The sequence below is a fragment of the Lepidochelys kempii genome, chromosome 1 (genome assembly GCF_965140265.1).
Source record: "Lepidochelys kempii isolate rLepKem1 chromosome 1, rLepKem1.hap2, whole genome shotgun sequence".
Classification (NCBI taxonomy): domain Eukaryota; kingdom Metazoa; phylum Chordata; order Testudines; family Cheloniidae; genus Lepidochelys; species Lepidochelys kempii.
The window spans coordinates 35832427-35858433 of NC_133256.1; the positions used below are offsets into that span (position 1 = coordinate 35832427).

General features: G+C 41.9%; 1 protein-coding gene across 1 annotated transcript; it reads right to left on the reverse strand.

The window, feature by feature from the left end:
• Positions 1–21718: 21718 nt before the first annotated feature.
• Positions 21719–23559, reverse strand: SLN (sarcolipin). The gene is made up of 2 exons (XM_073320181.1): positions 23472–23559; positions 21719–22288 (listed from the first exon to the last, which is right to left on the reverse strand). Exon 2 carries the CDS (start codon positions 22176–22178, stop codon positions 22083–22085), a length of 96 nt encoding a protein of 31 aa, XP_073176282.1. The 5' UTR covers positions 22179–22288; positions 23472–23559; the 3' UTR covers positions 21719–22082.
• Between the last annotated feature and the right edge of the window lie 2448 nt (positions 23560–26007).

Below are 26007 nucleotides of genomic sequence, written 5' to 3' on the forward strand. Positions count from 1 at the left end.
GTATCCTATCCATACCCTCCAGCGTATCTACCTCTCCTCCCAGTTTAGTGTCATCTGCAAACTTGCTGAGGGTGCAATCCACACCATCCTCCAGATCATTACTGAAGATATTGAACAAAACCAGCCACAGGACCAACCCTTGGGGCACTCCACTTGATACCGGCTGCCAACTAGACATGGAGCCATTGATCACTACCCGTTGAGCCCGACAATCTAGCCAGCTTTCTATCCACCTTATAGTCCATTCATCCAGCCCATACTTCTTTAAAATACTGGAAAGAATACTGTGGGAGACCTTGTCAAAAGCTTTGCTAAAGTCAAGGAACAACACGTCCACCACTTTCCCCTCATCCACAGAGCCAGTTATCTTGTCCTAGAAGGCAATTAGATTAGTCAGGCATGACTTGCCCTTGGTGAATCCATGCTGACTGTTCCTGATCACTTTCCTCTCCTCTAAGTGCTTCAGAATTGATTCCTTGAGGATCTGCTCCATGAGTTTTCCAGGGACTGAGGTGAGGCTGACTGGCCTGTAGTTCCCAGGATCCTCCTCCTTCCCTTTTTTAAAGATGGGCACTACATTAGCTTTTTACCAGTCATCCGGAACCTCCCCCGATGGCCATGAGTTTTTGAAAGATAATGGCCAATGGCTCTGCAATCACATCCGCCAACTCCTTTAGCACTCTCGGATGCAGCGCATCCGGCCCCATGGACTTGTGCTGGTCCAGCTTTTCTAAATAGTCCCAAACTACTTCTTTCTTCACAGAGGGCTGGTCACCTCCTCCCCATGCTGTGCTGCCCAGTGCAGCAGTCTGGGAGCTGACCTTGTTCATCATTCTACAGATAGCATGATGACTGTGCTTGGATAGTAAATTGTCAAGTGTTATAGGGAAAAAAAACCCCTAAAATAGAATGGCAGTAAGTGTGTAAGGCAATGTGAAGAAATGCAGCCTACTCTACTTGGGGGAATATAATTTGATACTACTAAAAATGTAATCACCTGTATAAAATTGACATCTAGCAGAGTCATGCTGTGACATTTTTAGTCAGGCATGCAATTAAATCCTTGCGTGCAAACAGGCATTCTCCATGCAGACTGACCTTATATATGTAGTGCGTGCAAAGTCACACTGTGCGGAGGATGCCATTTTGCAGAATTAATTTTGTTCTTCAAAATAGCATCTTCCATGTATGTTCAGAGGCCATATGGATTTAACCCCTGGGCACAGCCAGTCCTGGGGCATGCAATGTGTGCCTTGCATGCACAATGGCATGCCATTGATATCTGATGTCCATTTGGGTCAGATCAGAAGTTCTGGTAATTGTTTGTGTCTTTAAAAGAAGGCGGGTTTGAATTATCCATAGGCAAATTGAAATGGCAGGTGATGTATTATCTGCATGCTTGAATGTGACAGTTACCATTCTATGCCTGCTTTGAACTGCCAGGAATTAATTCCAGGACACTTCAACTCACTGCTTTTTAGGACCAAAAAAGATTGTGGAAAATTAGCTTCCTTCTTATTAAATTACCTGCAGCAAGCCCTGCTGCAGAAAAACATGTGCAGGATCTCTGGCAATAAAAGAAAGCAGGATTTTGAAGTAACCTGGCTAATATAAATAAACATAAATGTGCATGTTAATTTATAAAGAATAATACTGAGCACTTACATGGCATCTTTCAACCAAGGACCTCACCTTGCTTTACAGCCGGGAATTAATTCAATGAGTACCAGCTGCATTTTACAGAGGGGGAAGTTTCATAGATTCATAGATATTTAGGTCAGAAGGGATCATTATGATCTAGTCTGACCTCCTGCACAACGCAGGCCACAGAATTTAACCCACCACTCCTGCAAAAAGCTCATACCTATATCTGTGCTATTGAAGTCCTCAAATCGTGGTTTAAAAACTTCAAGGAGCAGAGAATCCTCCAGCCAGTGACCCATGCCCCATGCTACAGAGGAAGGTGAAAAACCTCCAGGGCCTCTTCCAATCTGCCCTGGAGGAAAATTCCTTCCCGACCCCAAATATGGCGATCAGCTAAACCCTGAGCATATGGGCAAGATTCATCAGCCAGATACTACAGAAAATTCTATCCTGGGTAACTCGGATCCCACCCCATCTAATATCCCATCACAGGCCATTGGGCCTATTTACCATGAATATTTAATACCAAAACCATGTTATCCCATCATACCATCTCCTCCATAAACTTAATTGAGTTTAATCTTAAAGCCAGATAGATCTTTTGCCCCCACTGCTTCCCTTGGAAGGCTGTTCCAAAACTTCACTCCTCTGATGGTTAGAAACCTTCGTCTAATTTCTAGTCTAAATTTCCTGGTGGCCAGTTTATATCAATTTGTTCTTGTGCCCATATTGGTACTGAGCTTAAATGATTCCTCTCCCTCTCTGGTATTTATCCCTCTGATATATTTATAGAGAGCAAGCATATCTCCCCTCAACCTTCTTTTAGTTAGGCTAAACAAGCCAAGCTCCTTGAGTCTCCTTTCATAAGACAAGTTTTCCATTCCTCGGATCATCCTAGTAGCCCTTCTCTGTACCTGTTCCAGTTTGAATTCATCCTTCTTAAACATGGGAGACCAGAACTGCACACGGTATTCTAGGTGAGGTCTCACCAGTGCCTTGTATAACGGTACTAAAACCTTCTTATCCCTACTGGAAATACCTTTCCTGATGCATCCCAAGACCACATTAGCTTTTTTCATGGCCATATCACATTGGCAGCTCATAGTCATCCTATGATCAACCAATTCTCCAAGGTCCTTTTCCTCCTCCATTACTTCTAATTGATGCGTCCCTGACTTATAACTAAATTTCTTGTTATTAATTCCTAAATGCATGACCTTACACTTCTCACTATTAAATTTCATCCTATTACTATTACTCCAGTTTATAAAGTCATCCACATCCTCCTGTAGGATATCCCTGTCCTTCTCTAAATTGGCAATACCTCCCAGCTTTGTATCATCCGCAAACTTTATTAGCACACTCCCACTTTTTGTGCCAAGGTCAGTAATGAAAAGATTAAATAAGATTGGTCCCAAAACTGATCCCTGAGGAACTCCACTGGTAACCTCCCTCCAGCCTGACAGTTCACCTTTCAGTAGGACCCGTTGTAGTCTCCCCTTTAACCAATTCCTTATCCACCTTTCAATTTGCCTATTGATCCCCATCTTATCCAATTTAACTAATAATTCCCCATGTGGCACGGTATCAAACGCCTTACTGAAATCTAGGTAAATTAGATCCACTGCGTTTCCTTTGTCTAAATAATCTGTTACTTTCTCAAAGAAGGAGATCAGGTTGGTTTGGCGCGATCTACCTTTTGTAAAACCATGTTGTATTTTGTCCCATTTACCATTGACTTCAATGTCCTTAACTACCTTCTCCTTCAAAATTTTTTCCAAGACCTTGCATACTACAGATGCCAAACTAACAGGCCTATAGTTGGAGGGCAGAGGGCAAAGTGACCTACAGTCTATAGGTTAATTTGGCCATAAAGTACAGGGAGTCACTGGTAGAATCAGGACGAAAGCCCAGGATTCCTGACTGCTTTAGCCATGAGAAAAGAAGAGTGATTAGGACTTTCTTCAAGGGCCATCAGTTCCGCTTTATGATCATCTGGAAAAGTCATTGTTAAGGCAGGTAGAACTCTTATCTCCTTAATCCCCCTCAAAAAAACAACAAAGTTGAATCCCTCCCTTGAGTAACATCTAAAATTTAGATAAGATCTTTCAGATCGGGACCATGTCTTTCTATGATTTCTGTTCATCATACTCTTGGAGTGCTAATAAATAATAATCTAATTATCTCTTTGTCTCTCTCATCCACTCTTGTTGCCACATCTTTTCCCTGTAGTCTATATGCCTGGAACTTGCTGCCTGAACTGATTCACCCTCTCCTCCTTCAAGGATCAAAGAATATAAGCCATACTTACAGGATAGGGGACTGTATCCTGGGAAGCAGTGACTCTGAAAAAGTCTATAGTCATGGTTGATAGTGAGCTGAACATGAGCTCCCAGTGTGATACTCTGGCTAAAAGGGCTAATGTTGTCCTGGGATGTAGATACAGGAGAATCTCTAGTAGCAGTAGAGAGGTTTTTACCTCTGTATTTGGCACTCGTGCGACCACTGCTGGAATACTGTGTCCAGTTCTGGTGCCCACAATTCAAGAAGGATGTTGCTAAATTGGAGAGGGTTCAGAGATGAACCACAAGAATGATTAAAGGACTAGAAAACCTGCCTTACAATGATAGACCAAAGAGCTCAATCTATTTAGCTTAACAAAGAGAAGTTAAGGGGTGACTTGATTACAGTCTATAGGTATCTACATGGAGAACAAATCTATGTTAATGGTCTCTTCAAGCTGACAGAGACAGGTATAACATGATCCACATTAGGGGTGTGCACAAGGGGGGACAAGCAGGGGCGTGTGCGCGCGCACACACACACACACACAAACCAATAATCATTGAGAGCACTCCTCTGGCCCCAGGGATGTGGGGAAGGGAAGAGTGAGCTCCTGCAAAGGCGGAAGTGAGGAGGGGGGCAGAGTAAGTTCTTCTTGGGGCAGGGATGTTGCCCTGGGTTTGAGAGGTGTGTATACCCCAGAATGTGATGAAGCTAATTGCAACCATATCATGTGCATTCAGTCACCTTGAATTAATGAAATAGAACACCACATAGTTAAGGGTTAATTTGAAGAGAGACTTTCAGAAGCAAGGTCAAAATTAGCTACAGTTTCTGTTAATCAGAATGGGAGGAGGGGACAGACAAGTAAACAATTGAGACTGAAAACCTTGGTGGCTGGAAAACCTTGAATCTAGACACCTCGGATATTGAGTTTATTGAAAGTTAGGAAAGTGATAATCCAGTAGAGGTCATTATGACCTATGTGGTTTGTAGAAGTTAGTTATAAAAGATTAGCTAATACAGTGTACTTTGGAGCCACAGTGTACTCTGAAGAAGCCATCTTGAGAGAGGTTTTTCTGACACCTTTTTTTCCCCGGTGGGTGAGCAACTGGCCACTGTGAACCGGCTGTTAATTATTCAATACCATTCCAGATGTTAGGTAAATATCTGGGATGTTCTAAACCTATTGCTTATGTCTGTATGTGCTTAAATCTAATAAATTGCAGTGTTCAAGGGCACGCTTGCTTGCATTTAATCCTTGATTAGACAGAATTGCTGAGTTGCTGTTCATTTATTCCTGACACTGCCTGGAGTGAAATAGTTAAGTTACCATTGTTGGGGGTTCTGAAAACTCTGGGTAACCGGGGGGAGGGGTGCAGAATGTGCCCCTTCAAAAGGGGGTCAAATTTAAATTCCTGTGCATGCCCCTGAATTAGACAAATTCAGACTGGAAATGAGGCATAAATTCATGACAGTGAGGGTAATTAACAATTTACCAAAGGTCATGGTGGATTCTTCTTCATGGATCATTTTTAAATCAAAATTTAATGTTTTCCTAAAAGATATGAGCTAGGAATTATTTTGGGAAAATTCGATGGCCTGTGTTTATACAGCAGGTCAGACTAGATGATTGCAAAGGTCCCTTATGGCCTTGGAGTCTACTAATCTGTAAGTTCCTTCTCAGAACACATTTTCCTCTCATAGGGCTCCAAAATCTATTCTTTCCATTTTAGAATGGGTGTTTGGGCACATACACTTGAGAATGTGTTGAGAAGTAATTTGCAGTGGTGCTACAGCTGAGCTGGTCTCAGGATATTAGAGAGACAGGGCGGGTGAGGCAATAGCTTTATTGGGTCAACTTCGGTTGATGAAAGAGACAACTTTCAAGCACTTCTTCAGGTGTAAGCTCAAAAGCTTGTCTTTCACCAACAGAAGTTGGTCCAAGAAAAGATATTTTTTGTATGGCAAATAATGTAACACACCACCTCCAAGGTGCACGCAGCAACATTTTTATCAACCACATTATCTTAGCCCTTGTCCTCTTTTTCCCTTCTATGGCTCATGCTTGTGTGTACAATTATATATCTTGTAATCGTGCTGAGATATATATTTTGTTCTCTTGTCAGTAAAGTGCCATGCTTATTTATTGCACTACAAAAATAGCCATAACCAGGTAGCCGTTGTGTTTTGTTTCAGTACCTTGGACAGCTCTCTGCCTTATTGCGGCAAGATGAGAGCAGCAGTACCATCTCGAACCGGTAGGAAATCTGTGTGCAGGTGGGACAATCACATTTCTAAATATTTGTTTCACTGTTGTATGCGAAAAGGAATATTTTATAGCTACATATTATGTTCGGATCTATTGTAGCTAATACGTCTGCCTTAGACTGGTTGCTTTTTGGATTGTTTGTTTAGTGTCTCATGAAGAAGTCAGCCATGTCAAATTAGATTATTTTCTGAGGTTGCAGAAAATGACTGTCAATTAGCTAAATGCTTGTCCAAACAATCAAGAAAACTGCGGTCCTTGATCATCCTATTAGAATATTCAGTGCTCTGATTTAACCCATTCAGTGCCACTTTCCCTTCATATACTTCCCTAGCCTCAAATATTCCCCTCTCTCACTCTCTTGCTAACTGAGTTGGTGGGATCTGGGACCTTTTAAGAAGCTGAGTGGGTTACCCTTGCTATTTGCTACAATGACACCTGCAATAGCATCCTTTGTTTGTGAGAGCAAAGCAAACTGCTCTCATCCTTTCCAAGCTGTCTAGAGGGAATAATCAAACATCTCCTTTTATGCTTACTACCTACTTCTGAACACAGAGAGTACTGTAATGGCTGTAATCAGCTTACACTGGGGTGGTCTGGCAATATTTATGGGGAGAGTGTTCTCCAAGAATAATGAGTCACTTTCCCACCCCGATACATAAGAATGGTCATACTTGGTCAGCGCAATGGGCAATCTAGCCCAGTGTCCTGTCTTTCCACAGTGGCCAAGGGCACCTGCTTCAGAGGGAATGACCAGAACAGGCAATCATCAAGTGATCCATCCACTATTGTCTACTCCCAGCTTCTGGCAGGAAGAGGTTAGGAACACCCAGAGTATGGGGTTGCATCCCTGACCATCTGGTCTAATAGCCATTGATAGACCTATCTTCCATGAACGTATCTAATTCTTTTTTGAACCCCGTTATAGTTTTGGCCTTCACAACATCCCCTAGGAAAGAGTTCCACAGGTTAACTGTGTGTTGTGTGAAGAAGTACTTCCTTTTGCTTGTTTTAAACCTGCTGCCTACTAATTTCATTGTGTGGTCCCTGGTTCTTGTGTTATGTGAAGGAGTAAATAACACTTCCTTATTCACTTTCTCTACATTCATTATTTTATAGTCTTCTATCATATCCCGCCCCCCTCCAGACACATTTCCTAATTTACTTATGATGTTGGCTTCTCTGAAGCATTTAGTGCTGGTAGAAAAAGAAACCCATAAAACACTTTCAATCCACACCACCAGTCAATGTGCAGTGAGAACTATTCATCACAATTTCATGATGGTTATTCATAGTAATCATCTCCCTACAAGATATTTTTTCACCAGTGTACTACTTGCTGTGGTTTGTTTGTCCTTGGGAAATTTCTTACTCCTACAATGCTTCCCTAAATTATCTTTTCTTTGTGCAATGCAAGAAGAAAATACTAGGAAATCAATATATCTAGTAGTTTTCCAGCTCTACAATGCCATCTATCATGTCAATGGGCCATTTATTAACAATTACTATAGTGCTATTTTAAGTTCTTACCATGGCAAGAAATTTATTGTAACTGGTATCCAAGAGTTATTTGAGATTAATGTTTTAATATGGATGCTTAGTAATGAAGGTAGAACTGCAAAGTATCTCATAATATATAATTAAGTGCACAATATATTAGAAATCAGGTAAGTTTTTTTTAATGAAGATAATTAACCTTTGGAACAATTTACCTTGGACTGTGGTGGATTACCCATCACTTGAAGTCTTTCACTCCAGATTGGATATCTTTCTAAGAGATATGCTGTAGCTCAACCAGAAGTTGTGGACATGATGCAAGAATGACTGGGTGAAAGTGTGTGGAATGGGTTATACAAAAGGTCAAACTAGATGATGATGATCATGGTCCTTTCTGGCCTTAAGAGCTATGAATCTACTCCCACTATAAATAGTGATACACCTTCCACCAGAAGCCATTGCAAAAACTCTGAAGTTGAACATATTTTATTCAGCATCTAAACATGTACCAAACAATGCAAACTGAATGAGAATTTGCTTCCGTGACATAAGCCAAGATCTGAAATTCAAGAAGGATTCAGGGCAGCAGGAGTAGGTTCATTCATTAATATATTAATGAATTTAGTTTAATGAACACAGGGTATAAGAGTTCCTATAGTTAAATCCTTCTATTCAACACTGCATTAAGCAACAAGTCTAATAGTACATTCTAGCCCAAACTACCTCCTTCATTTGATGTATGCATAGACTTCCACTGAAAATAAAGCAATACCACAAAAAGACAAATACAGAGATCCACAGCGGCGTAAAATAGTGTAGCTCCACTGAAGTTAGCTCAGGATCTGGCCAATTGTTCATAGAGATGAAGCTTTCCCATCACTCTTGAAAGGCTTAGATTATTTATACTGAGTTATGCAGCCATCAGCAAAACTACAAGTCAGATATTTTAAAAATGATGTCACTACTCTGAAAGCAGTAAATAAGGACAAGAAACTTAATTTAAATTGTATAAATACTTCAGCAAAGAGTAATTCATCCTAGATATTTATTACTCAGTCTGTTTCCATAGCTTAGGTTGAAAAGTTGGGTCACTCCTGCTGATTAGTTAGAATTGTTTGCCTAGGCTGGTTTGTTTCTGAAGTATAGTGAAATGCCAGTGTCACATAGTGAGTCTGAAGGAATGTACAGATTCCAACAGTCATCCAATGGGAAGCACTCCAGGAGTACATAGCTCTTGGCACAACTTTGTAGATTAGTAAACCCCTTTTAAGGAAGTGAGAAAGTTACTGAATATCTGGGTCAATGATGAGTGCTATGATACAGTTGAATTTCAAGCTATATGCCATCTGGGCTGCACTCCTTCTGTACCTCATTATAAGTTGGCAGGGCAATCAGTACAGCGATGTGAATGGGATGTGGTAGTTCAAAGGGGTGGATCACATACTTCTCTTGGCTGATGTGCTGATTTCCTCCTCTCAAGGCAGAAAGTTACAGAGCTGTTGACTGCTTTACAAAGACAAGGGATATAAAACAAAATGAAAATGGGCATTTTGGACCAAGATTACAGTTCTTCTTAAGCTCATGCTCAGCCCATGTGTTCACCAAAATAGGAGCTGAAATTAAAAGTGGCCCAGATCTTTCAGTCTCAGGTTCGTCTCCTACCTGTATCTATCACCGGGGGCTTGTAATCTTTACATAAAACTCAAACCAATAAAGGTACAACAGAATTTATAAAAGGGGATGGTAAGAACTCCCAGGATAAACCAGATAAACAGATAATGATCAGGCAAATTACAAAATAAGGCAAGCTGTACCAATAAGGCAACGGTGGATACAACCAAGTGATGGTTACTATACCATTTCTGGCAGCTTGATTCACTGATGTCTTCTCCTTAGGGTAGCACAGCACAGCAAGACTGTTGGATCCCTCAGACGGAACCAGGGAACCCGGAACAGGATCAGATGAGTGCTTCTAAACCCTCCCACTCCCTATCCTGCGTCATTGTGTGTGTGGTGAGTAAATCCTATACCGGTGGGTCAGGCGTGTGTAGGTAAATATGACAAGTAACCTTTGTGGGGTGAATGGCCTACTCTCAATTACTGAGTTTGTCTCCACCAGACACTACCACTCAGATGGGCAGCCCCGATCTGATTTGAACACTGCCTTATATAGACTTTTGATCACTAGGCAGATTAGGTGATTGACAGCTACTGTTATTTCCCGCCAAAACAGAAAAAGCGCCAAACTACAGCTAGGAGGGGACAAGAAGGGCTTACAAGATGGACACCCAGTTGTCCTTTAGAGGAATTCAAGATGGCCTTATGATTTTATCTCTACACATGTTCTGGGTATGTGGAGAAATGTGTACAAAGTTAAATGATCTTTGCGCCTGAGTTTCTTGTATATGAAGCCCATATAGCAAAAGTACTAACTGCAGTAAGAGAAAATATAATAGCAACCACAGCTAAAATTTCTATCTGCACTAAACTATCACTCTTCTTCTTCATCCTAATCCTTAAAAATGAAGAACTATTGAGAACCCATTCTGTATGAAGGGCCAGCTGATATAAAATTGGTGTACCCCCCCCCATTCATTTCCAAGGTATGCTGATTTACACCAGCCAAAGATCTGACTCATGGCGAGTAGAAAGGAGAGTCTTGTAGCAAGTTACTGGCCACAAAAAACTGTTCCTGCTTTAAAAATAGAAGCTGAACCTTTAAACTGTGAAGTCAGAGTTGATTGGCTTGCACATCTGTATTTTATGGCCTTGGGAAGAATGCCAAATGGTTTTCCAGTCCAGACTATTAAATTGCTAATCTATGAGCAAGCCCTGTGCACAGAGGACAGACCATCTCAGCTGTATGAGTGAAGAATGATTTAATGCCCCTTGCCATATAATCCAAAAGAGTCAGCATTTGTCAGACTTCTGATCTTACTTAACTCCTGGCCCCAGTAAAAACAATCGATTGAATCAGCAAACAACTTTGCAAAGCAAAGAATGTTCCAATGCCTTTAAGGCATTTACAAACAGACCTGTATAAATAGAACCATGCTTGCATTGTTTTGTACCACAGTAGTTTAAATGGTTCAGATCCTGAAAGGTATTTAGGTACCTAACTCCCATTGGCTTTAATGGGCATTAGGCGTCTAGATCCTTTTGGGGAGCTGGACCAAGATACTCAACATTGTCTTGGTATGGTCCAGAAAGAAATGATATACCTAAACTGTAGTGCTATCTTGATATGTCCAGTGGAAATGGTCAGAAAGTTGGGAGTCAGAAGGAGTTGTATGTGAAATATTTTGCCAACCGCCCCCCCCACACACACACACAATATTTTCCTAAGATTTCCATGGTAAAATTTAATGAAACTTTGAAAACTTAAAAAATTTTGGCCAAAAATCAAAGTTTCTATTTGGAAATACTGCCACAGTGCCTCATGGGAGCTAAAGACTACATGCTTCATGGCCTTTATCTTCTCTATAGGCGAGGCTCCCTGGTTGTACTACATTTCCCATGATGCGTCATGGTTTCTTTCTCTTGGAGCAGGGAAGCAGTTCATCATGGGAGTCACTGACCATGTTGCATCACAGGAAATGTAGTCTGGCTGCGGGGGTTCAGCCCATAGAAGAGAATGGGGATATGAGACAACTGAACTACAATTCCCATGAAGCACTGTGGCAGCATATTCAAAGCCGAATGTTTCCGTTTTCAGGCATTGAGTGTTTCAAAGAAAAAGTGAAATTTGTCACAGAAAGCAGACACTTTTTGCAAAAAAATTAATTTAGTAAAAAAAAAACAATTTTTCATTGATGAATATTTTTCATGGAAATTTTTTGACCACTCCTATTCTCCAGTTTCATAGCCTTTGGGAAAACATAATTGAAAAAGTAAGCTAAAATTTTCAAATATGGATGCCTAACGATTGGCCGTATTTAGGCACCCAAATCAGTCAACTGATTTTCAAAATCACTGAACACCCTGTGCTCCAGAGTACTTCAGCTGAAGTGATGAGTGCTCAACACTTCTTAAAATTGAGCCCTGAGACCAAAACTTTGAAACCTGGATGTCTTCAATTAGACATCTAGGGTCTGATCCAAAGCCTGCTGAAGCTAATAGAAAGACACTCATTGAATCAATGGGCTTTGGAACAGGCTAATTGATCCATATTTAGGCACTTATATAAAAGTGGCCTGATTTTCCAAAGTAAATTCCCATTGATATTGGCAGCTGCAGATGTTCTGCACCTCTCAGAAAAATCTAGCCACATCTATTTAGGTGCCTAAATTTGGATGCTGTCATTAATATAAAGGGAAGGGTAACCACCTTTCTGTATACAGTGCTATAAAATCTCTCCTGGCCAGAGGCAACATCCTGTTACCTGTAAAGGGTTAAGAATCTCAGCTAACCTGGCTGTTTTATGTGAATTTTCCCCATGTTAAGAGGGAGGTTTATTCCTGTTTTCTGTAACTTTAAGATTTTGCCCAGAGGGGGATCCTCTGTTTTGAATCTGAATATCCTGTAAAGTATTTTCCATCCTGATTTTACAGAGGTGATTCTTTTACCTTTTCTCTAATTCAAATTCTTCTTTTAAGAACCTGATAGATTTTTCATTGTTCTTAAGAACCAAGGGTTTGGGTCTGTGTTCACCTATGCAAATTGGTGAGGATTATTATCAAGCCTTCCCCAGGAAAGGGGGTGTAGGGTTTGGGGGGGATATTTTAGGGAAAGACGTCTCCAAGTGGTCTCTTTCCCTGTTCTTTGTTTAAAGCGCTTGGTGGTGGCAGCATACTGTTCAAGACCTAGGCAAAGTTTATACCTTGGGGAAGTTTTTAACCTAAGCTGGTAAGAATAAGCTTAGGGGGTCTTTCATGCGGGTCCCCACATCTGTACCCTAGAGTTCAGAGTGGGGAAGGAACCCTGACATGGTGGCAGAGCGGTGGGATCATTTTGAACCAGAGATCATTTTGAACCAAAAGCACACACCCGAAGAGGTATTTTTAAGCTGAGGGCAGCTAGAGGGTTTTCTGTCTATTTGCCTGGAGACAGAGGTGTTAGTTTTTTTACAAAGGGATTTTTCTTTTTTGAGCTGGAGTTTTCTCTACCTAAAGGCAGGGTAGTTAACCTCCTGCAGGGAAATACACAAGTTTGTTTGTTTTTCCCCCTAACTCTCAGGTATAGCTAGAGTTAAGCACAAGAAAGCAGGAAAATGACTACCAGTGAAGCAGCTAATAAACTAGAGCTGGCCAGATTCAAAGCTGAAGAGAAACAAAAAGAGCATGATAGAAAGATGGCCTTAAGGTGCTTGGAGGTGGAGGCAGAAAAAGCCAGGGTGGAGGCAGAGGAAGCTGCCCACAAGAGAGCTGTGGAGGCAGAGGAAGCTGCCCACAAGAGAGCTGTGGAGGAGAAAGAAAAAGAGGAAGCATGCACTGGAGATGGAGAAGGCAAGGGCTCAGCAGAATACACCAACCAATCCTAGCAATTCTTCTCCAGGTACCGCTTCCCATGCCAGAAAGTTCCTCGCCTACAAGGCAGGCAATGATACCGAGGCCTTCTTAGAAAACTTTTAAAGGGCCTGCCTTGGGTACAGCATCTCTACAGACCAGTACATGGTAGAGCTGAGGCCACAGCTCAGTGGACCCTTAGCTAAGGTGGCGGCTCAAATGCCTAAGGAACACATGAACAGTTATGAACTTTTTAAAACCCAGGCAAGAGTCAGAATGGGGATAACACCCGAGCATTCCCGTTGGTGGTTCAAAGCCCTAAGGTGGAAACCAGACGTGTCATTTACCCGACATGCCTACCACATTGTGAAACATTGGGATGCCCGGATATCAGGAGCAAGTGTTAAATCTCCAGAAGAGTTGCCCTTCCTAATGCAAATGGAGCAGTTCTTAGAGGGTGTTCCTGAGGAAATAGAAAGGTACATCCTAGATGAGAAGCCCACAACTGTAATCAAGGCGGGGGAGATTGGAGCCAAATGGGTGGAGGTGGCAGAAAAGAAAAAAACTAGTAGCAGTTGGAGCGAATATCAGAAGGGGTAACCTGAAACAAAATCCTAACACCGGGGGCAACCCAAGGCCCCACCTACATCCCAAGGAAAACCCCAGACACCTTATCGTCCCACCACACCATTCTCCAGCAACCCACCTCACCCCAGTGACCAGTCAACTGGGCAATGTTTTAAATGTAATGAGCTGGGGCATGTGAAGGCCAACTTCCCCAAGAACCCCAACAGATTACAGTTCATTGCACTGGGGTCACACCAAAGGTCCTCAGGCGCAGATGCCTCCCAGATACCCTTAGAGCGAAGGGAAACTGTGAGTGTGGGCGGGAAGAAGGTTACAGTGTGGAGAGACACTGGAGCACAGGTGTCAGCTATCCATCAGTCCTTAGTGGATCGCAACTTAATCAATCCAGAGATCCAAGTGACGATTCAACCCTTCAAGTCCAACTCTTCCGATTTGCCTACAGCCAAGCTGCCTGTCCAGTACAAGGGCTGGTCAGGAACGTGGACTTTTGCAGTCTATGATGATTATCCCATTCCCATGCTGCTGGGGGGAGACTTGGCCAACCAGGTAAAGCTGGCCAAGAGGGTGGGAATGGTCACCTGCAGCCAGACTAAGCAAGCTTCCACACCTATCCCTGTTCCTGAGCCTTCCACCAGCCCCCGTCTGTGTTACCAGAGACCCAGATGGAGACGGTGGAACCGGATCCCCTGCCAACAACTACAATGGCCATAGTGGAGCCAGTCCCAGAGACCCAGCCAAAGCCAGTCCCTGAACCGAAACTGGTAAAGCAGCCAGCACCAGAACCATTGCCAGCACTGAGTCCAGTGCTTGCAACCCCATCCACAGCTCCAACACCAGAGGGCACCACCAAACCTGCACTGGCAGCAGCAGCAGATGACCCTACACAAGAGGCTCAGCCAGAGCCTGAAATACCCCATAGTGCACCAGCGGAGAGCAGTTCACCATCAACGGAAACAGCCCCATCACCTGCATCGCTTCCAGAGGGACCAAGCCCAGGTCCACAATCCATTAAGGAACTGATGTCTCCAGCATCAAGGGAACAGTTCCAGGCTGAACAGGAAGCAGATGAAAGCCTCCCGAGAGCTTGGACAGAGGCATGGAGCAACCCACTGCCTCTCAGCTCTTCTAATCGATCCAGGTTTGTTGTAAAAAGAGGACTTTTATACAAGGAAACTCTTTCTGGTGGGCACCAGGAAGACTGGCATCCTCAGAGACAGTTGGTAGTTCCAACTAAGTACTGGGTCAAGCTCTTGAGCTTAGCCCATGATCATCCTAGTGGCCGTGCTGGGGTGAACAGGACCAAAGACCATTTGGGGAGGTCATTCCACTGGGAGGGAATGGGCAAGGATGTTTCTGCCTATGTCCGATCTTGTGAGGTATGCCAAAGAGTGGGAAAACCCCAATCATCAAGTCAAAGCCCCTCTCCAGCCACTCCCCATCATTGAGGTTCCGTTTCAGCAAGTAGCTGTGGATATTCTGGGTCCTTCTCCAAAAAAGACACCCAGAGGAAAGCAGTACATACTGGCTTTCATGGATTTTGCCACCCGATGGCCGGAAGCAGTAGCTCTAAGCAACACCAGGGCTAAAAGTGTGTGCCAGGCACTAACAGACATTATTGCCAGGGTAGGTTTGACCTCCGACATCCTCACAGATGCAGGAACTAATTTCCTGGCAGGAACTATGGAAAACTTTTGGGAAGCTCATGGGGTAAATCACTTGGTTGCCACTCCTTAACACCATCAAACAAATGGCATGGTGGAAAAGTTTAATGGAACTTTGGGGGCCATGATACATAAATTCGTAAATGAGCACTCCAATGATTGGGACCTAGTGTTGCAGCAGTTGCTTTTTGCCTACAGAGCTGTACCACATCCCATTTTAGGGTTTTCACCATTTGAACTTGTATATGGCCGCAAGGTTAAGGGGCCATTACAGTTGGTGAAGCAGCAATGGGAGGGGTTTACACCTTCTCCAGGAACTAGCATTCTGGACTTTGTAATCAACCTACAAACCACCCTCCGAACCTCTTTAGCCCTTGCTAGAGAAAACTTACAGGATGCTCAAAAAGAGCAAAAAGCCTGGTATGATAAACATGCCAGAGAGCGTTCCTTCAAAGTAAGAGACCAGGTCATGGTCTTAAAGGCGCTCCAGGCCCATAAAATGGAAGCGTCGTGGGAAGGGCCATTCCCAGTCCAAGAGCACCTGGGAGCTGTTAATTATCTCATAGCATTCCTAATCTCAAACCAAAAGCCTAAGATGTATCATATTAATTCTCTAAAGCCCTTTTATTTCAGAGAATTAAAGGTTTGTCAGTTTACAGCCCAGGGAGGAGATGACGCTGAGTGGCCTGAAGGTGTCTACTACAAAGGGAAAAGTGCTGGTGGCGTGGAAGAGGTGAACCTCTCCATGACCCTTGGGCGTACGCAGCGACAGCAGATCAAGGAGCTGTGCACTAGCTACGCACTGATGTTCTCAGCCACCCCAGGACTGACTGAACGGGCATACCTCTCCATTGACACAGGTAATGCTCATCCGATTAGAGCCCAACCTTACCGGGTGTCTCCTCAAGCTAAAACTGTTATAGAATGGGAGATCCAGGATATGCTACAGATGGGTGTAATCCACCCCTCTGACAGTGCATGGGCATCTCCAGTGGTTCTAGTTCCCAAACCAGATGGGGAGATAAGTTTTTCCATGGATTACTGTAAGCTAAATGCTGTAACTCGCCCAGACAACTATCCAATGCCACTCACAGATGAGCTATTGGAGAAACTGGGACTGACCCAGTTCATCTCTACCTTGGTCTTAACCAAGGGGTATTGGCAGGTACCGCTAGATGACTCCGCCAAGGAAAGGTCAGCCTTCACTAAACATGTTGGGCTGTATGAATTTAATGTGCTCCCTTTTGGGCTGCGGAATGTACCCGCCACCTTCCAAAGACTTGTAGATGGTCTCCTGGCAGGATGGGGAGAATATGCAGTCGCCTACCTTGATGATGCAGCCATATTTTCAGATTCCTGGGCAGAACACCTGGAACATCTACAAAAAGTCTTTGAGCACATAAGGGAAGGAGGACCAACTGTTAAGGCTAAGAAGTGTCAAATAGGCCTAAACAGAGTGATTTACCTTGGACACCAGGTGGGTCAAGGATCTATCAACCCCCTACAGGCCAAAGTGCATGCTATCCAAAATTGGCCTGTCCCAAAGTCAAAGAAACAGGTCCAATCCTTCTTAGGCTTGGCCGGATATTACAGGCAATTTGTATCTCAATACAGCCAAATCGCCGCCCCGCTGACAGACCTAACCAAAAAGAAACAGCCAAATGCCCTTCAGTGGACTGAAGAGTGTCAGAAGGCCTTTAACCAGCTTAAAGCGACACTCATGTCTGACCCTGTGCTAAGGGCCCCAGTCTTTGACAAACCATTCCTAGTAACCACAGATGCGTCCGAGCATGGTGTGGGAGCAGTCTTAATGCAGGAAGGACTGAATGAAGAGTTTCATCCTGTCGTGTTTCTCAGCAAGAAGCTGTCTGAGAGGGAAAGCCACTGGTCTCCAAGATTTTGATTTCGACAAACAACACATCTCAGGAGCTTCTAACGAAGTGGCTGATGCACTCTCCCATGAAAGTTTCCCAGAATCAACTGGTCCAAATCATCCTTGAGATGTGGGAAATATTGTTAGTCTTTATACATTAGTAGTATATTTAGAGATGCATGTGTCTTACTAACTCTGTTTTCTCCTAGAGCTCCAGGAAGAAATCACAGCCAGTGTTTCACCCTATCTGTGATTTGGGGGGCGTGTCATAAATATAAAGGGAAGGGTAACCACCTTTCTGTATACAGTGCTATAAAATCCCTCCTGGCCAGAGGCAACATCCTGTTACCTGTAAAGGGTTAAGAAGCTCAACTAACCTGGCTGGCACCTGACCCAAAGGACCAATAAGGGAACAAGATACTTTCACATCTTGGGGGGAAAGGCTTTTGTTTGTGCTCTTTGTTTACGTGTTTGTTCTCTCTTGGGACTGAGAGAGGCCAGACAGAAATCCATCTTCTCCAACCCATCCTAATCCAAGTCTGCAATATTGCAACCAGTATAGGTAAACCAGGCAGGGCGGATTGGTTTATCTTTTGTTTTATGTGAATTTTCCCTATGTTAAGAGGGAGGTTTATTCCTGTTTTCTGTAACTTTAAGGTTTTTCCCAGAGGGGGATCCTCTGTGTTTTGAATCTGAATACCCTGTAACGTATTTTCCAACCTGATTTTACAGAGGTGATTCTTTTACCTTTTCTTTAGTTAAAATTATTTTTTTAAGAACCTGATTGGTTTTTCATTGTTCTTAGGATCCAAGGGTTTGGGTCTGTGTTCACCTGTACAAATTGGTGAGGATATTATTCTCAAGCCTCCCCAGGGAAGGGGGTGTGTAGGGTTTTGGGGGGATATTTTGGGGAAAGATGTCTCCAAATGGGATCTTTCCCTGTTCTTTGTTTAAAACGCTTGGTGGTGGCAGCATACTGTTCAAGGCCAAGGCAAAGTTTGTTCCTTGGGAAAGTTTAACCTAAGCCAGTAAAAATAGGCTTAGGGGGTCTTTCATGCGGGTCCCCACATCTGTACCCTAGAGTTCAGAGTGGGGAAGGAACCCTGACAGATGCCCAGTTTGAAATTTTTGGCCTAGATAGAGTTGAAGGAGCTTTCACATAAACATGTCTGAGTTTGTGACTTCAGACTCAAATAAATGGCCTTATGTTTATTTGAATGTTTTCAGATTCATAGAGGATAGCATACACTCATACACTACATAAATGTGTGCACTGTATTCAGTATATAATGCTTCCAATAGCTGCATGCACAGCACCTTTATCTGGAAATGGCTAAACTGTGTTTGTAAAGCAAATTTCTTCCTGAAAGTATTTTTCCATGTCAGGCCAGAAGTTTTAGAAATAATCCACTGGGAAATGAAGAGCAGACAGCTTAAGTGACTTGGCAGAACTGATTGTAGATCCGAGTCCTAGTGTTAACCACTAAAACATCCTGCTTTAACTCTGGTCAATTGATAATATTCCATTTGGTCTTTTTTGAACTACTGCATTTTGAAAAAATGACCATTTTCAAAGACAATGCACCTCTGCGCTGAGAACGTGCATGAGGAATTTCATCCAAATTTTTCCAGAAAGTCAGAAATGCCTGAAAAGCGAGGCACTTATAACATATCTATTTACTCATATTGGCTGATGTCCAAAGGTGCTGTGCACCTAAAGCTCCCATAGACTTCAGGGAGAGTTGGGTTGCTCTGCAGTTCCCAAACTCTGGCCAAAATAGTTAGCAGCTTCTTCAACAGTGAAGTATCTGTAATTTTTTATCACTGTGTCTTGTTAGATGGCTCCGTATCGTATGCCACTGAAAGTGTTGCTATGCAATATACTAATCAACAGGAAAGATTCTTCCAACCCAAGTGGTGCGCAGTGAGTTTCTTACCGCTGAAGTGGCAAGAGTTGGGTGTACAGCTGCAATGTCCTAAGTCCTAAGCTGTGATGCACGAGAGAATCTGAAAATCTATTTTTAAGCCACAGTGTAGATCTGATAATACCGGATGAGAGAGGCACAGTATGTGAAAGATGAGAATCATATTGAATTATCAGGTATTCACTATATTTAAAAATAGATTTTCCATGTCCTTCCCCAGACTTGGCTGCCTGTTTCAGATGTGCCGCTGGAATGCAAACAAATTGTGTAAATTAGTGGAATCATGGCAGCTCCTGGTGTCAGATGGGTCAAAACCCAAGGTTGCGGTTTTTGTTGGCACAGGCTAATTTAATGCCATCTCAGCTTTCTCACAAGAAATTTCACATGCCTGAGACCATATCTACACTAGCACTTCTGTCGGTAAAACTTATATCACTTAGGGGTGTGAAAAATCCCCACCCCTGACTGACATAAGTTACACCAACAGAAGCGCTGGTGTGGACAATGCTATGTTGGCAGGAGATGATCTCCCGCCGACATAGCTACCACTGCTCATTGGGGGCATCACAGCAAAATGATCAACACCCCAGCAACCACACCCTTTTAAAGATCCATGGATCCTACTCATGCCTATCACAACATGTGGTGTACTTCACCCAGTGAACTATGTGGGTGAAACCAGACGATCTCTAGCCTCTCAAATGAACTCACGCAGGAAAACAATAAAAGACAAAAAGACCCTGTGAGTGAACGCTTTTCACAAAACACTCACTCTATATCTGACTTATCAGTCCTCATCCTCAAAGGAAACATGCACAACACTTTCAAAAGATGAGGCTGGGAGCTTTAATTCACAACTCTGCTAGCCACTAAAAATCATGGATTGAACAGAGACTCTGAATTTATGGCTTATTACAACAATCTGTAACCCATTAACTCCCTTTTTTGTCCTATGACAGCAGAGGTGTTAACCGGCCTCTCTACCTTGAATGGTCCTTTAGGATTATGTGATAGCTATGCTAAGCTTTGTGATAGTTTATGCTAAACTATCTGTTCCACCTGGCATTTTGCTGCGACACACGGAATACCTTTCTCAGACCTGAAGAAGAGCTCTGTGGAGCTCGAAAGCTTGTCTCTCACCAACAGAAGCCGGTTCAATAAAAGATATCACCTCCCCGACCCTGTCTCGCTAATATCCCAGGACCAACACACCTACGACTACACTGCATAGTTTAACAAGCGTCCTGCTAAAGAGAGGATTTCTTTACAGGAGGTTTTAGTCTATTAACTGCAGAAATAGCTTTGCAATCATCTTTGAAACAGAGGAGGAAAACTATAGAGCAGTGTGGAAAGTACAGACTAAACAGAAAAATGACACTTACTTAATATCCACTTTTAAACAACAGATAACTGTAGCAGATGGAATAATGCCATGCAGCCTGAGATTTTCAGTGTTGTCCTTTAAAGCACTAACCTGATTCTCAAAACATGCTTACCATCATGCTTCTAAATAAAAGTATAACAAATCATCATTGGATAACATGCACCTAATCTCCTGACCTTTACTCATTCCTTTAAGTGTCCTAGCCAAGAAGCAAGCCAATGTAAGTACAATGAGATGTATTTAAATGATCCAAACTTCTTAATGCAAGCCTCATTTTATCTAAAATGTTACATCTTTTGAAGCCATTAGGATGGCATGTTTGAATTCTTGGGAAGACTTTAGCTGCTGATTGACAGATGAGAGGGTTGGAAGGGACTGCCTGGGTCCAAACCGAAGCACTGCTGTGTAACAGTCCCAAAGTTGGCCAAAGAAGATAACTGATGCGTCCTCTACTGCTGGAAGACTCCAAGCAGCATAAAACCAGCCAAGCTACTCTACAGCACTCCCTCGCAGCCCTTTGCATAGGGGAGGTGCTGAGGGCAAGGAGGCACAACTGGAGTGCCTCTGTGCTCTGGTGATCTCTGGCTGCTGCAATGGAAACTTTCAGACTCTTGAAGTTAGAGCAGCCTTGGGGCTGCTGTAATAATTTATACTAACCCATGCCTCTGCTCCCTCCACCTCATGTGCCAATCACAGTTTGGTGACTAGACTAGATGCTCCCTGCACAGCCTTCTAACCCTATGATTCTATGAAATCAAAGAATTAGACCCTAAAGGTGACATCCAAAATCCATCCCTAGAAGGTGCAATTATATGGCAATGCCAGCAATAAGGCAAAGGATTTCTTTAAAGTCTAAGTTCACAGAACTGGTAGCATAAATAATGGTCTAGCCATGAAAATTCTCTGGCCATTTTACTTTACTAACTATTGTGATGAAGTCATTTGGTATTCATGTGACTCAGTATGAGTTCCACTGGGACTCAGTAGCAATTAACTGGAACTTTATTTGTACTTTTTAACTAAAGGCAATCAAGCCACCAAACTTCCCTGGCTGTTGTCCTGTATTTCTCAAGTAAACACACTATATCGTTCCCTGAAAAGTAATCAGATCAAGGAAAGGATAAAAATTACTACAAAACATGTCTTACATTTTCTTCTTTATTCAGGAGAGTACAATGGTGAGCAAATGAAAAGGTTCCACATTTTTCATCTCAGTAGGTTTGTGCTTCTTTTGTCTCTGTTTATGGAGACAGTAACTGTTGGGGGGACAATAACATGTAACAACTACTGAAGATCTTGCCTTGTACATTTTACAGCTGGATTGCCAAAGAATAAAATAATTACATCATCATAGACCCATGTAAAACACACATTATCTCAGGCAACAGGTGTTTTAGAGTAAAAAAAGTTTACATTCTAGATCTACATGAAGCTAATCACACAATTATACAGTAGATGTCACATACTTCTGCAGACACAAACTTAAATGCATTCACGGAATATGCCACAGTCTTTTATTCCTGATAAGATTTCACCAGAATCCACATGAGGAGCACAGTTATGAGGACAATCATGAAGTTGAGGAAAAGCTCTTGCGTGGATCGGTCCATTTTCAAGAATGATCAGAGGAAGCACGGAGGCTAACAGTTGAAGCAAAGGGAAACCCTCAGGGAATCCTCCAAGAGTGTCCTTGAGATCAGCCTCCAGGTCAGAGTCTCTCCTGAAAAAAACACACCAACAGAACAGACATATGAAGCTAAGAAGCCTAATAGCTATGTATATTACTATAAGTAAATGTTATTTCTATTGCTAAAAGTTAGTGTGCACTGCAGAAGTTAAAAAGCAAAGAGTATCTCTACCAGCTTATCACCTTCTTTGATTTCCACCATTTGAGAAAACATGTTCTCAGTGTCACCCCAAAATACATCTATCACATAACAAGCAATCCTTGGAAGTCAGCTTTGACTTGCACCGTTATTTTTTTAAAAACTTCTGCCATATTCTTTTGAAGTGATACTTACTGTAAGCATATTACTATTAAAATTACTAACATTCAAATATTTGTTATTGTATCATTTTAAAATAGCTAGAAATTTTTCTCTGATATTCAAATCTTAAACTCTACATCTCTCTCTCTTCCTCTCTCTCTCTTCATTCCATACTACTAGTTTTACTTTAATACTGCAAGTATAACTTGGAAGAATCACTAAATTCAGCATTTCTTTGCAGTGCTTGGAAGAGAAAACAACTTGAAGGATTTTTGTTATGACTAAAAAGGGAGAGGTGCAGTTATACAGTTTTGTTTCTGAAAAACATCAAAATTCATGGGCTAAAGCTAGTAGATTAAATAGGTTTTCTCTGAACTCTTCTGACTTGCCTGCACTTTCAAGTTGCTACAGTTCTCTTAAATAGTAATGCCTCTTGAGCTATATTCAAAAACTTTTAATCAGCTATTGTTTTTATATGATTCACTTTAATCACAGAAAGTCCAGATTTGTGTATGTTTCCCTGGGCACACACAGAGAAGTGATAACATTTGTGATGAGTACCCTGTTGCCTAATCCTATTTGTGTGCTGTGTAATAAATATGAAAACTTTTTTAAAAAACAAAGAGAACTAAGCTCTGGGCAAAAAAAGAAATGCAGCCATGCAAACAAACTCTTAAAGGAGAAGCTAGATTAGAAAGTAACATCTATGATGAACACAAGAGCAAGGTCAGTATCATACCATGAAGACGACAGAAGGCTTTAACTGGAAATTGTCTTAGTTTACTAATGAAATATTAAAAGCTCAATATGTGGTAATGCAGTTATGCAAATTCCCCTGTCCTCATGTTACTCTATCAGCTTCATATTTTATTTGTACAAAGGAAAAGTAGATCTAAAAAGGAGCCCATGATTTACCTGACGAGGATAAATGAAATGGTATTGCAGCTTCTGGAACCCTAGGTCAATCAGATACTATTTCTTCCTCAGCTTCTGCCGATCTCCCAGTGCAGTCTGGATTCCCAGTCTCTGTGTTGGAACTAAAATAGTCGGAGGGAGGAGAGCAACAAGCGTATTGGCAACAAAAGTGATGACATCACCAACTAAATATTTTAAAAAGGCTATGCTGGGCCTCAGGATTCAATTAGGGCTATTTATGCATTTGGGCATATGGATGGATTCGCATATGACCATTTCATTTCTTCCTCTGATGAGTTGCTTTAATGTCAGACATGTACAAACCCTTTGGAACCAACTGGATTTCACAAATGTTTCTTTTGTGCTTCAAGTTCACCAGTTAGTATCTTCATCCGTACTGTAAAAAAAGGTGTTTGAAATACTCCATATTCATTTTCAGGATCTGTACAAGACGCTTTCCAGTCTTTAGAAACTGAACAAAGTCCGGGCTACATTGTTTACTTTACAAGTACAGTCACCTGTTGCTGCCTTACATAGTTATTATAGTCTCTACAACGTCTCATGTTCTTATACATTTAGTTTAAGAGAGAGACAGCTAGAGCAAAATATTTTTGCACTTGGATATGCAGTAATTAAATAAAATAATATTTACTGGACATAAGAATTTGGGAATAAATTAAAGTATTTGAAAATCATGGACAGTTGCATTAGTCATGCCCCATTAACTGCCTCTCCTGCCCTCTGCCTATTAGCCCATTTCCCCGGGGACTTACTCTAACATTCCAACCCCCTGAGCTACTTGAAAGAGTTGCCAGTAAAAAAAATTGCAATAAAATATATTCTCACCAAATGTGGAATTTCTTCCCCTAAATTACACTGCTCTAAAGTCCAGCCAACTTATATTGCCCACCTTACCTTAGCTTTGCTCCTTGGCAGCTGTAAAAATGGACACACATCAACAAAAATATTATTAAAATATAGAAAAGCATTTTTCTCAAATAAATTTGAAAGAGAATAGAACAGTATGACATAATACAGAATTAGGGCAAGATTCTACCATCCTCACTCCACTGGGCCAAATTCAGACACCTCAATTACACTGAATACCTTACTCCACAAATATTTCTATTAAGTCAATGCGACCACTACTGAATAAGGAGCTACCCAGCATGAGTCAGTGTATCAGAATCTGGTTCAAGTTCAGAAGGATATTCAAATCAGTCCCTTGCAATTATTTCCAAAAACTACATATTGTGGATTACACAAATTATTTACAAACTCACATGGCTGTTGTGCATTTAAATTAATAACTTCAATGTTTCACTGACTTTTTGCATTTAATAGCTATTGACTCCCAGTTTGTACTCTATAATTTACTGACATTTCAGAACAAGTAATACAGTTCCATCCAAGTCACACAACTAATCATCAGCCCAGCCCATAGGAGAGGACGGGGGATATGAGAGACCCAAACTATAGTTCCCACATGGCACCAGAGGGAAATGCAGTTTAATGTAGACCTGACTCAAAATGAAACATTTCAGGTCACTTCAACACACTAAAATATTTCGATTAGAGTCAAACCAGCCCAAAACAAAATATTTCATTTTGGTTTCCCAATAGGGAAACACTGAAATTGAAAATTTTTGGCAAAATTGAAATTTTCCCATGGAAAATGTTTATTTGCCAGAAACTATATTTTCCATCAAAAATCATCATTATGATGATAAAAGTAACTCCAGCCACCACCCTCATCTCCACATCTTCTGTGCTGCACACTATTCCTGAAATTCCTTTCCTGATTTGGCCTGCCATCCTTTCTGCCTCTAGACCTGCTTTAAACCACAGTTCCTCTAAGATCTCTATACCTAGCCCTCTCTTCCTCCAAGTGTTAATGAAACACAAAATGTTATAAATGTGGAACCAACCAGTCACATGCTAAACATCACCACTTCTTTTGCATTCCTTCCGTTATTTCTATAGTGTCTAAATAGGATCAGATCCTTCACTCTTATTTGTGTGGTATAGGACTTTACTCAGTGAGCTTTCGCTGGGACTGCTTATAGAATAAAATACTAGTCAATGCAAATAAGGTTGACAGAATCTGATTTTAAGGTCCAATCCTGCAATCAGAGGCACAAGAGTCAAGGCTTACGCCCGCCTGGAGTCCTATTGTATTCAATACAAGGGCCCACCCCTGCATCTCTGCTAGCAAGATTGGGGCTTTACACTGTAAACTTACCAGAGCAGGGACCCTGCCCATATATATGCTTGTCTAGAAAGTATCGGGCATACTTTTTGGCACTATACAAAATATAATTCAATAACACTCTAATTAGGGCTTTCTGCTTTATATGTTCATCAAGGCAGAAGGAATTTATTTTTTCTCCTGCAATGGGCAACGTTGAGACAACTCATTTGACAGAACTTTTTATATCACCACAAGACACAGCTGGCAAAGGAAGAACATTTTTGATTGGCAGATATAGTCCATAGTAACTTTAGAAGAGACAAACTACTGTATTACATTTAGATT

Bases quoted from the DNA above. Each gene is read 5' to 3' on its own strand.
- SLN (XM_073320181.1), bottom strand. From the start codon at position 22,178: ATGGACCGATCCACGCAAGAGCTTTTCCTCAACTTCATGATTGTCCTC.